Source organism: Tursiops truncatus, chromosome 18, assembly GCF_011762595.2.
Source record: "Tursiops truncatus isolate mTurTru1 chromosome 18, mTurTru1.mat.Y, whole genome shotgun sequence".
NCBI classification, from domain to species: Eukaryota; Metazoa; Chordata; class Mammalia; order Artiodactyla; family Delphinidae; genus Tursiops; species Tursiops truncatus.
The window spans coordinates 24996547-25010189 of record NC_047051.1 but is presented as its reverse complement, the minus strand read 5'-3'; the positions used below and the strand labels follow the sequence as shown (position 1 = coordinate 25010189).

At 39.7% G+C, this 13643-nt stretch overlaps 1 protein-coding gene across 8 annotated transcripts in view; it reads right to left on the bottom strand.

Moving 5' to 3' along the window:
• Positions 1-13643, bottom strand: part of MTRF1 (mitochondrial translation release factor 1) — a 69455-nt gene that overhangs the window by 47594 nt on the left and 8218 nt on the right. For 5 of the 8 annotated variants that reach the window (XR_004523136.2, XM_033843872.2, XM_033843873.2 and 2 more), the window contains exons 2-4: positions 3208-3365; positions 1284-1373; positions 23-448 (exon numbers count right to left, since the gene is read on the bottom strand). Coding sequence is in view for 7 of the 8 variants with exons in the window: in XM_033843872.2 (XP_033699763.1) it covers positions 23-440 (418 nt within the window). In the remaining variant the exon portion in view is untranslated. Of the gene's footprint in view, positions 1-22; positions 449-1283; positions 1392-3207; positions 3366-13643 lie in introns of all 8 variants that reach the window. The other 3 variants (XM_073795256.1, XM_033843877.2, XM_019936479.3) reach the window with 3 other exon arrangements.

Below are 13643 nucleotides of genomic sequence, written 5' to 3'. Positions count from 1 at the left end.
TACACACACATCTTTTACCTACTTTTACACATTGATTCTAATTCTTCAATGGCTTGTTCAGCCTCCTGAATTTCTTTGTAAATGACTGCAAGCGGAGCCAGCTCAGCATGCCGTTGATTCAAGGACCTCCGGTCCCCTTCACTCACAGAGATATGCTGCAAACAATGATCAAGTGTTTGGTACTCCTTACTCAGGTCCTCCATGTATTTCTGTAGTCCTTTATGCTTCCAGAGCATCCTGGTATCTTGATGACAATATCTCCTGGACCAATTCTCACTTAACAGACAATGGAGAATGTGATTCCTGTTTCGTCTAAAAACCCACAGCCTTGTGTCAAGAGGTATCTGTGTAAGTTGATGAGAATGGAGATGGACATGGCACTGGTGGTGACCATTAAGACACGGATGTCTAAAAAGCCAAACAAACAGGTGACGATTCATTTCAGCATCTGAAACAAAATAAACACAATCTGAGAAATATCAACTCCACAGATATAAAAGCTGAAGGAGCCTCAAGAAATCTTGCTCAGTTCACTGCCTCAGCCAGCTCCAAACACAGTCCCTAAATTCAATAACCCACAAGAAGAAAACGAATCTTCAAATCTGTGAATATAACAAAATAAATGAAGGTAGTGCTGTTTTCTACCCATTCAACATATATAATTAACTAAGGCAAATGAGTAGGAGTGTAACTAATAAATATATCAATAGAATGGGTTAAATCAGCTATTTTCTAGAAAGTACCCAGAATCTAAAATTGAGTGTGTGAATAAGCTCTTGACAAGTATGAAATAATCATGCAAACTTTAGATGGTTCGTATATTAATAGATTTTTAAAGTTTGAAGGAAACACTACTTCCTTGTCTAATTCTTAGGTATCCAGATGCCCAAGGAAGTCAAGTAACTTAATCATGATTATTCATTCTGCCAGATAGAGGCAGAGCTGAGGTGAATGCAGCTTGCCTGTTCAGACTTCAGTGCTTTTCATTCCCAACTATGCAATCATAGTTGCACCTCTTCGAAGGTGCTTCCCTTTTAACTGAGATCCTAAAGGACGGAAAATTTACACACTGACAGACTAAGAAAGTAGAAAGTTTGGTAAAAAAAAAAAAAAGACAATGATGATAATTATATTAAATGAAAAAAACAGAATCAAAACAATATAATCTCAATTAGGCTTTCAAATTTGTCTACAGTATATGGAATACATGGGTTTATGGGGACATAACTGCATCATAAGTTGAGGAAGAGCTTTATTTTGAAAAAAGAAAACTAAAAACATACCAAAACGTTAGTAAGATGATCTCTAGTTGTGGGATGATGGATTCCTTTTGCTTCCTTTTTTTTTCTACTTCTTCGTGTTTTCCAAGTTTCCTATACATGTAGCACATACTACTTTTACAATCAGGAAGAAAAATTACTTTAAAAAATTACATGTTAGGTGAAATTACTTATGTACAATAATAATTATCTGTTCTTCCTTCTAACAGAGATAATCAAAAGAGATAACAAATGTACATAATGGTTTTACTGAGTAAGAAAGAGAAGATAAAGTGTTCTAAGAAAAATACTTTGCCCCTAAAATCCTGAGGTTCAAAGTTGAAATAAGGGTCAAAATTGATCAGAATCAACCTTTATTGTCTCCAGTGTTTCTACTACGTTAGGTGTATTCATATATTAGCTCATTTGATCATTTGTAAGTCTGCTAACTTGGATATTGTTATCTCCTAAGAAATAAAATATTCAGAATAGTCTCTAAAATATTCACAGTTTGCAGGGTTGTACTAAGGAAATTTAACATACTGAATCACATTGAGAAAAGGACTGCAGGAAGCATGCACAAAGGCACAGTAGCCACAAATGTTACAGTCCTCCAGCAGGAGTTTCTGCCTGTCTTCACATTGAGACAAGCTGGGACCTGGGACCCTTTGCTGCAGTGCTGCAATGCTTGCACCTGGACAAATGTTTCCTTAAGCAACAAAATACAAAGAAACGAATACGGGCTAAAAATAACTGTGTGCATGGGCAGTTGGGGCAAATTCTGAACAACTAGATAAAAGGAGACCAAAAAGCCCAACTGGCACCTCTGAAGAGCTGGCAGCAAAAGCAGAGAGTGGGGAGCAAAAGCAGGGTACTGCGCATGCCCCCTGCACACAACGTAGCCAAGGGGATGGGTAGACCACTTAAGCCACCCCTCTGCTGGATCCCTGAACACACGCCTACCCTCATCCCATGTAAGGAACCTGCTCACTCCCCTCTGCTGCAGCAGGGGCCACGATATAGCCTTGCCTGAATTTCTTGTCTGGCCTCTGATCAATATCTATTGATTAAGGAGGCCAAGAACCCTGGTCTAAAACAACATCTAGTCACAGAAAGTGTGTCCATTTGAAAAAGGACGTAACAAAAAAAATAGCAAAAAGATTTTTGTTAAAACACCTCTAGCTAAATTTCCATTTTAGAAATAGTAGAAAAAGCAACCCTCAAGGTCATGAACCTCAATGTTAAGTAAATCCCAAGACATTTATCTTCTAGGTTTATCTATACCTGAGAATAGCAAGCCTTCTCCATCACTCCCCCGACAGTAACAGGATTAAAATGATACTCTAGGGGCTTTCCTGGTGACTCTTTTCCAGTCGTTTAAGAGTCCGCCTGCCAAGGCAGGGAACATGGGTTCAAACCTTGGTCCGGGAAGATCCCACATGCCGCGGAGCAACTAAGCCCGTGCACCACAACTGCTGAGCCTGCGCTCTAGGGCTCGTGAGCCACAACTACTGAGCCCTCACGCCACAACTACTGAAGCCTGCGCGCCTGGAGCCCGTGATCGGCAACGAGAGAAGCCACCGCAATGAGAAGCCCGCGCACCGCAACGAAGAGTAGCCCCCGCTCGCTGCAACTAGAGAAAGCCCGCGCGAAGCAACGAAGACCCAACGCAGCCAAAAATAAATAAATGAAAATTAAAAATAAAATGATACTCTAGGGACAACTCTCAGCCTTGGCAAGTCAGAAGTGACACTAAGCCGGCACGAGAGGATCACGTGTAAGCCACACTAACTCGGTATACGGAGTGATCCCATAGGGAGACACCATGGGGAAAAAAAAAAAAGCTGGAGAAGGAAAATAGACTTTTAAGACCAGAAAAGAGAAGTGAACTGTGAGCACGTTAAAAAAAAAAAAAAAAAAGGACAGAAAGGACGTTAGGTTTCCTTACGGAGGTCTGAACCTTCTGTGGTCCACTACGTTTCAGCCCGACAGGCACCGGATCACTTTCATTGCCAGGTTCACCCCTTCCGGCTTAGAGCTTGATCCCGCCTCTTCCGTCTCGACTCTTCTCCAGAAGAGTAGTCCTTGCGTGTGCCTAACAATAAGCTAACAGAGGAAACAAAAGAGAAAAATGGAAAAGCGAGAAAAATTCCCACTAGAGAGATGACCAGGCGACTTACTCATCCGGATTCTGAGCCCAGGGTGTAGGTTACGATGGAAGGGGGAGGGGAGGTGCAGGGGCATTGGTGCCGCAGTGTTCACTGAACCACAACTCCCAAGAGCTCCCCACCCGGGAATCTTGGGAGTTGTAGTTTATCTCGGACGAACGCCCAGCCTCCAACCCCCTAGGCCAAAGGTGGAGCTTTGGTTTTCACAGTTCCAGGCAAGCCCAAAAGGGAGATTCCCTGCAGTTCTGATTAAGAGATCAAGATATACAAGAATTTTCGTGTATATAGAGCCACTAGAGCAGAGATTCCTGATTTTTTTAAATGAGGATCCCTTTTCATCATTCAAAAATGTGCAGGATTCTGCATGTTAATACTTGTACTTTGAGCTTCCATTGCCTGAGAAGATACCTAATGACTAATTGAGACTATAAAGTTGTATTTTTTTAAATCATAAGGAGGATCCAAAATATGAGAGACTATATATAGCCACAACTTAGTGAATTTATAGCTGTTGTATACATAAACACAATTTGGGGGCTCAATTTAAGTTTGTAGCTTGTAAACCATCAATTAAGGAAAGCATTAAAAATCCTAAATAATAAACAATTCCAGGAAAATGCAAATATATTGCCTTACTTTGAATATTCAAGTAGGATACACATTTACATGTCATTTGACCTCTGTGCCCTAGTATTTCTTCCTGAAAAGCAGAGGCAACAAGAATTCCACATTACCAACTTCACAAGACATTTTCTTAGTTTATGACCACATATATAAAAAGGAGAATTAGGCATAAATATAAATATCTAACATGTATTGCCTATTTCAAGGTATCTACTTCTACCAACTACATATTAGCTACTACTCTAAATGGCTTAAGCCTATTTATTAATTAATTAATTTAATCTTTACAACAACCCTAAAATACCCATTTTGCAGAAGAGAAAACTAAGGCACAGAGAGTTTAAGTAACTTATCCAAGGTAAAAGAACATTAAGACAATCTGTCTTAATGATCTATGGCTCCTAAGCTCTGATACTGCCTCCCTCCTCCAGAAAAAAGAAAACATTCAGTCTTTCATGCAGTAAACACTGAGCACCAGTTATGTGTTAATCACTATTCTAGACATGAGACTTCAGCAATGAACAGAAAAGACAAAAATCTTTGCTCTCACGAATACCAAAGTACCCACATAAATCATTCTCCTAAATTATCCAACAAAATCTTTTAATTCTTTATTTTGATGTATATATAAAACTTCCTTCTTAAAAAATAAGCTTTAGTGCCATGGACTAATCCCTCCCAAATTCAGTATGTTGAAGCTAACCCCCAGTATGACCCCACTGGAAATAGGGCCTTTAAGGTGATTAAGGTTAAATAAGGTCATAGAGAGGGAACCTTAATCTGATAGGACTAGTGCCCTTACAGGAAGAGACCAGAGAGCTTGTGTAGTCTCTTTCTGCCCCCCTCTTTCCTTCAACAAGCGAAAAGAGGTCAGGGGGTGAGCACACAGCAAGATAGCAGCCACACACAAGCCAAGAGAAGAGGCCTCAGAATGAAACCTACCTTGCCAACACCTTGATCTTTCCAACCTCCAAAACTGTGAGAAATAAATTGCTGTTGTTTAAGCCACTCAGTATGGTACTTTGTTATGGCAGCCCAAGCAAAGACATTTACATATGTAAACATTTATTGAGATATACATGAAACGTTATACACTTTATGAATGTTATTTCTAAATTTAAAGAAAATCCCTAAAGACTATAAATATTGCTTCCTCCTCCATGTGTTTTTAAAGAAAGTAATGTGGTTATAATTATATTTATTAATATGCAAAGATGTCCACAATATATTATTAAGTGAAAGAGAATGTTTAAAAAATTCATCAAACTATTTCACTTAAAAAATGTATGTGGGACTTCCCTGGTGGTGCAGTGGTTAAGAATCCACCTGCCAATGCAGGGGACACGGGTCAGAGCCCTGGCCCGGGAAGACTGCACAGAGCAGCTAAGCTCACAAGCCACATCCACTGAACCCTCGTGCCACAACTACTGAAGCCCGCGTGCCTAGAGCCCGTGCTCCGCAACAAGAGAAGCCACTGCAATGAGAAGCCCACGCACAGCAAGGAAGAGTAGCCCCTGCACACTACAACTAGAGAAAGTCTGCGTGCAACGACGAAGACCCAATGCAGCCAAAAATAAATAATTAATTAACTGATTTTTTAAAAAAGTATATGATGCATATTTAAAGGTCTGGAAGAGGGAATTCCCTGGTGGTCCAGTGGTTAGGACTTGGTGCTTTCACTGCTGTGGCCTGGGTTCAATCCCTGGTCGGGGAACTAAGATCCTACAAGCCGTGCAGTGCAGCCAAAAAAAAAAAAAAAAGAAAGAAAAATCTGGTGGATCTATTTTCCTTTTCATAGTACTATGAATTTCTTGAAATTTTGTGATGGGTATTATAAACAAGAAAGCTATAAAAGAAAAAAGACATTCTTTCATGTTTGATTGAAAAGCCTTATGGAAGTTATTATTCTCAAATTGTTCTATGAAGTTAAACAACTTCTATTTGCAAGAAGTCTGATATATTACAGAATAAAAGTTTCCAGAAATAGTAATAAAAGAGGTTGATTCAGTGGGGGAAAAAGAATTAGCATTTTGATTAAACTAGAAACAAGCACTACCATGTCTGAAATATTTCTCACAATAAAGTCAACTATGAATACTTTCCTTGTTGAATGAATTTGTAATGGGCACTGACGATTTGGTATCTCTTTGTCAGAAACTAAATGACCTGTGTCCCCCTCCTCCAACTTGGAGCATGCTAACACAACAAAATACGTGGGGTCATTTTTCATCTCCATTTAGAGCAAATCAGTCCCAAACCCAAAGCGGTAGGGAATGGGGATTTTCACTTAACTTCCTCTCAGAGACCTCCGGATTCTTTTAAAGATTCTGAGGACACTCGCGTCTAGAGTACTAACAAGAGGTCGATTTGTGTCCTTCAGCAGAGATTTCACATCAGTAAACTGTCTGCTTAGGGCTTACCCCGAGAGAAGCAGAGCACCAGACTTTCCTCAGCCCTGGACATTCTTTGGGGAGCTAGACAAGGGTGAGTGCAGAGATTGTTCCAGGCTAAGTTGAAACTTTGGTCCTATCTGGGAAATTTTCAGTGGCACTGAAAGCAACATAAAATCTCAGCACACAAGCCATAACACATTGTTTTTTAGCACACTGTGAAGATACACCTGGCTTTCTGATTCCTGGTAGCTTAGCTCTTGACCAATGCCATCTTGAGACTGGCAATGGCTTGGGATTTGAATCAGATATATTTTACTATAGAAAAAGTGAAAGCAGGTAGCAATTTAATACAAAATTCAAGCTCTCAATATGGTGGAAAAGTAGAAAAACAGAGTTTATTTCATTTGTATCCTTATAAATTATTTTCCCCGAGAGAAGCGAAATATAAAGAATGAAAAAAGAGCATTTCTTATTTTCACATGTTCATACTGCTTCTCAAATTTTTCGGAGCTTGAAAAAATTAAAGCTAACAAACACGCCACCTGCTGGCATTAATGAAATTAGATCGCAAGTTATTTTCAGAGTTAAGAGGTGTTCAAGGAGTCTTGAAATGTCAACTTACGATGTATTTCTTTTACTCTAATAATAATAATAAAAGGGTAGATCCTGGAAACTCATCTTTTACCCCATAAACTGGTATTAGCCTAGGCTGAGGTCAGCTTTGTTAACAAGCTCATTTAGTGTTGTCTCCTACAACTTCTTGGTAATTTCACCTCTTCCATTTTTCATCCTAAATTTCAGGCTAAATATTTTTCTTAAATTATTTCCTTCAGTTTTGAATTATACATTTTCAAATTTTCATTTCAATGAGTTTAGTTTTCCCATCTTTTTCTACTAACAGTAGTCTTCAAATACCCTTTATAAGCATTAAAGTACTTTCCAACTTAGATACAAATCTTCCCTTGAGGAATACAATGTAATCTATACTCTCTGTGTGTGTAGATATATATCTTTTTATTTTTTTCCTTTTTAATATGAAAAATTTCAAACATGTTCAAAAATAGAACAGTAAAATGACCCCTGTGCACTCATCATGAATTCTCAACATTATCAACTTAGTGTTCACCCTCCCTCCTCCCTCTCTCTTCTCATCCTCACTGGATTAATTGGAAGCAAATACAAGACATCGTAACTCTTCATCTGTAAATATTTTTGTATACATCTCCAGAAGATAAAGACTTTTAAAATATATGATCACTCCTAAAAATTAAAAATAGCTCTTAATATTATCAAATATCTAGTCAGTATTTAAATTTCCCTGATTGTGCCAGATTTTTTGTCTTTTTCTTTTTTGGCGGGGGGAGGCAGTTTGCTTGTTCATATCAAGATTCAAATAAGGTCCATGCATTGCAATTTGTTTCTATGTATAATACTTGGTTTGTTTTAATCTACAGGATCCCCCCTCTTTTTAATTTTTTTTATTTGCAATATATTTGTTGAAGAGACCAGATCTTTGGCCTTGAGGAGTTTCACACAGTCTAGATTTTTCTAGACTCGTGTTGTGGTGTTTATCATGTTCCTTTGTTTCCTGTATTTCCTATAAACTGGTCTGGAAGCTTGAACAGAGTCATATTTACTTTTTTTTTTTTTCAAAACTAATTCATAGGTGGGTTAGATACTTACAAAGGAAGATGCAAAATATTTAGTTGTGATTTTTTAAAATACTAGAAGCTCTTTATTGCCTAGATCCATTATTCCATTAGAAGTTGCAAAATGGTGATATTTTATCATTCTGACTTCACTTATTTATTTATTTATTTGGTTGTGCCGGGACTTAGTCGCGGCTCGCAGGCTCCTTAGTTGCGGCATGCGAACTCTTAGTTGCGGCATGCATGTGGGATCTGGTTCCCTGACCAAGGATGAAACCTGGGCTCCCTGCATTGTGAGCGTGGAGTCAACCACTGCGCCACGAGGGAAGTCCTCTGACTTCATTTATTATTTGGAATCTCTATAAAGAGAAACTTTTCCTCATCAACTATTTGTTGCCCTTGCTTTGAAATTTTTAAAAGAAAAAATTAAAACTTTGCCAAAGTGGAGAAGTGATCAAATTCAAAATTTTGCTTTCTGAACAATATCCAGGATTTCCAAATTCTATTTCAATCTTATCTTTTTTTTTTACTTTAGTAATATGGCAATTCTCTGCAATTCTCATATCCCCAAAGCTCTGAAAAACCTTGTTTTCAATGCAAACATCAGAAAATCTCTGAAAACTGAAGGGTTTTTGGTAACTTATTTGATGGCCAAACCTGCCCTAACCCAAACCCAGTTTGGCAGGTATACCAACTGAGACTGAAGTGAGGCTATTTATATCTGTATTTATCCCACTTAGAATAAATATTCGTATTTTTAATGAAGAAATATTTATTCATGGGGGGAGGGATAAACTAGGAATTTAGGATTAACATGTGCACACTACTGTATATAAAATAGATAACCAACAAGGACCTATTGTATAACACAGGAAACTATATTCAGTATTTTCTAATAACCTACAAGGGAAAAGAATCTGAAAAAGAATATATGTCTGAATCACTTTGCTGTACACCTGAAACTAACACAACATTGTAAATCAACTATACTTCAATAAAAAATAAAATTTAATTTGATTTAATTAAAAAAAGAAATATTTGTTTGTTAGATTACAGGCTGCTGCTCCAGATCCCGCTGAAAGTGTTATAATGTATGGTATATGCATTTCCTTTCTAAATCCAAAGCATCCTGAAGTTCGAAAACATCTGGTCCAAGTATTTCAGGTAAAGAACTGTGAACTGTAACAATAATATAGTAGTTAACATTCACTGAGTACTTATTCTTTACCAGGTAGTGCTCTAAATTTTTAACATTTAACTAACTCACTCAATCTTCCCAACAACCCTACGAATTGCTGAGGCACAGCATGGCTAGGTGACTTGCTCAAGATTGTGCCCAACAGACAGATGAAGAGTGGCCAAAGGGATTTGAACCAAAAAGGCTGGGTTGCACTGTGACCTTGATTCTGCTGCCCGTACTCTCTCATTAACTTGCACATCGTTCTCCCAGCTCTCCAAGATCTGACTCCAATCTAGCTAGCCTCTTTTCATCTCTCATGATATCCTCCAAGAACCTCATGTCCTCATGTTTCAGCTCAACCAGATAACTCCTTATTTCTTCCAAAACACATCTTCAAACTTGGCATTTTTGTTCATATTGCTAAAAGATATATATAAATATATATATATATATATTTTTTTTTTTTGCAGTACGCGGGCCTCTCACTGTTGTGGCCTCTCCCGCTGCGGAGCACAGGCTCCGGACGCACAGGCTCAGCGGCCATGGCTCACGGGCCCAGCTGCTCCGCGGCATGTGGGATCTTCCCGGACCGGGGCACGCACCCGTGTCCCCTGCATTAACAGGTGGACTCTCAACCACTGCGCCACCAGGGAAGCCCTAAAAGATATTTTTAAAGGTAAGATTATTACTTTTGTATAAATATGAAATGTACAACTGTCAATTTTTTAAAAATTATTAATTAATGAGGGATGTTATAATTTGTTAAACAAAATCTAAAGAGAAAACATAAATACACCATAAGGAATGCTGAAATGAATTTGTTTAAAAGATGAAAAACTGGTCAGTACACGCAAGACATAACCACTTGCATCTCAGTTATACAAATTTGCATTTCTAGGGAAAAGAATCATGTGCAGGGCTTCTCTGGTGGCGCAGTGGTTAAGAATCCGCCTGCCAATCCAGGGGACAAGGGTTTGAGCCCTGTTCCGAGAAGATCCCACATGCCGAGGAGCAACTAAACCCCAGTGCCACAACTACTTAGCCTGCGCTCTAAAGCCTGCGAGCCACATCTACTGAAGCCCACGCGCCTATAGCCTGTGCTAGGCAACAAGAGAAGCCACCGCAATGAGAAGTCTGCGCACTGCAACGAAGAGTAGCCCCCGCTCGCCGCAACTAAAGAAAGCCTGCCCCGCAGCCATGAAGACCCAACGCAGCCAAAAATAAATTAATTAAGTAATTTTTTTAAAAAGGGCAATCTCAGTAAAAGAATCATGTACATTGTTAGCAGTTTTCTACAACATAAAAGAGTTGTAAAATAGCTCAAAGACAATGAAAAAACACAATTCAACAGGAGGTCTTATAATCTCTTTGCCTATTTCAGCGTCTCCCAATTTTTCTTAACAATACTAATTCCTCTGCCTGGAGTGCAATTCATTGAAATTATCTTCAACAAATCAGTATTTTCTGAATATCTACCATGTGCCAAGCGCTCTGCTAAGTGCTAGGGGTTCAATGGTGAGGAAAACAGACTCCATTCCAGCTGTCAGTGTCTTTGATAGATCAGCTCATCCACCTATCATAGTCCTTCATTTAAGCTCTCATATAATCTCAATTACAATTCTTGTAATATTGCTGAATCTTTCCTTGTATTATACTTAGCAATTTATTATTCACACTTCATTTTACAGTTCTGGGGAGCAAGATACAAGTTCCCAATTCTGAATCTTTTTGGCAGAGGATGATATATTACTTTCCTATTCCTGAGGAGGTGAAAACAACTATAGCTCAATTTAGCAAATATGTTTTTGACTCTGCACTATACATAAGATATTATGCTATGTGCTACAGGAAGAAGATTAATTCAGCAAAGATATTTTTGAGCAACAACTGTAAAACACAGGGAATGCACAGTTAAATAAGACATGGTGTCTGATCCAGAGGGACTTCAGTCTAATGGAGGAAATAGACGAGTAAGTTAGTGACTTCAACACAGTACGATGAGCACTATATTAGAGGTAAGTAGTGAGTGTTTCGAGAGTGTAGAGGAGAGGTAGCCATATCAGGGTCAGGGACAGGGATGGCTTCTGGGAGAAGCTGACCCTTAATCTGAATTCCGAAGGACAAGTAGAAGTGAGCTAGGCACAGATAGGAAGGGCATCGCAGATACACACCGAGAATCTGGGAAATTTCAAGAGATAGGCAGGAACTAGATCATAAAGGGCTTCACATTCTCAGGTAAAGAGGCTCAGCTTTCTCCTGGAAGCCATGGAAGAAATTTAAGCAATAAGCATCATTAGGGACTTCCCTGGTGGGCCAGTGGGTAAGACTCTGAGCTCCCAATGCAGGGGGCCTGGGTTCTATCCCTGGTCTGAGAACTAGCTCCCACGTGCATGCCACAACTAAGATTGCACTTGCCACAAATAAGAAGTCCGCATGCTGCAACTGAACAGGCCACAACAAAGACCCCAAGTGCCGCAACTAAGACCCGGAGCAGCCAAAATAAATAAATTAATTAATACTTTGTAAAAAGCATCATTAGATCTGTATTTTACAAAGATCATGTAGTAGGCTGAATGTGTGTAACACTCTAATCACCGGGATCTGTGACTCTGTTACCTTATATGGCAAAAAGAGATTTTGCAGATGTGATTAAATATATTAAGATGGGGAGATGATCCTGCGTTATCTTCCTGGGCCCAGTGTGATAACAAGGGTCCTTATAAGAGAGAAGCAGTAGAGTTAGAGTCAGAGAGAAGATGTGAAGAGGAAGCAGAGGTCAGTGAGTAGAGGAGATGCTTTGCTGTTGGCTTTGAAGATGGAAGAAAGAGCCATGAGCCCAGAAATGCAGGGGGTCTGGAGAAGCTGGTAAAAGCAAGGAAATAAATTCTCTCCTAGAGCCTCCAAAAGGAACATGGTCCTGCAGACACATTTCTGACTTCTGACGGCCAAAACTGTGAGATAATAAATCTGTGTTGCTTTAAGACATAATTTGTGGCAATTTGTTACGGCACTGATAGAAAATTAATGCAGATTCCCATTAATACAGATTTTTCCCTTGGAAATTAATGCAAAAAATAAACTGAATGAGGCTGGCTAAGGATCTATGGAAACTCATTAGTATGCTATGAAAAGCAGTTTAGCATAGTAGCTACAGGCATGAACTTTGGTGAGATGGCCCTTACTTAGTTTCATAATTGGGTATAAATTTACTTTTTTTAAGCTTCAGTTCTCATTTGTAAAAGGGGGATAACAGTATTTTTCTCATGGTGTTTTCATGAGGATTAAATAAGAAATAGCAAATTATACATAGTGTCTGGTACAGGGTATGTGCTCAATAACAGTTATTATTATTATTATTATTTTTTTTTTTTTTGCGGTACGCGGGCCTCTCCCTGTTGTGGCCTCTCCCGTTGCGGAGCACAGGCTCCGGACGCGCAGGCTCAGCGGCCATGGCTCATGGGCCCAGCCGCTCCGCGGCACGTGGGATCTTCCCGGACTGGGGCACGAACCCGTGTCCCCTGAATCGGCAGGCGGACCCTCAACCACCGCGCCACCAGGGAAGCCCCCCAATAACAGTTATTATTAAATGACTACTGTAATTGAGAAGGGAGAATAAGGAGAGAGAAGTAAAGTCTCCAAAGAAGGTAGAAATGTATTCCCTCCTAAGCACTGTTGGAGGAATTAATTCTGCGAAGGCCAGAAGGCACTGTTGTTTTTGTTTTTTGTTTTAATATTTATTTATTTATTTTTGGCTGCATTGGGTCTTAGTTGCAGTACGCGGGATCTTTCGCTGAGGTGAGCAGGCTTCTCTCTAGTTGTGGCACACGGGCTTCTCTCTAGTTGTGGCGTGCAGGCTCCAGAGCACACAGGCTCAGTAGTTGCAGTGTGCAGGCTCTCTAGTTGTGTTGCGTGGGCTCAGTAGTTGCAGCCCGCGGGCTTACTTGCCCCACTGCCTGTGGGATCTTAGCTCCCAGACCAGGGATTGAACCCGTGTCCCCTGCACTGGAAGGTGGATTCTTAACCACTGGACCACCAGGGAAGTCCAGAAGGCACTGTTTTTGCTGAGAGGGGAAGAAAGAAGAAAAGTGATGGGTGACGAAGGGCATTCCACAAATGGGGGTTGAATGAGTGAACAGTTAAGGAGAAAATAGTGTGATCCCCTGCATCTTGAAGAGTGAAAGCCTCTTATTAAGGAATCAGCAAATGTTTGTGGAAGAAAAGATAGGAGATTGTCATTAGAACATGAATTGTCCCTCAAAGAATCTGACTGGAGTCACTAGCATTAGAAATGATAGATGTACACAGAACAACCCTATGAGAGCAACAGCCCTTGGGCTCATGCTGGAGGCAGGATGCTGGAAGCTCAGTGC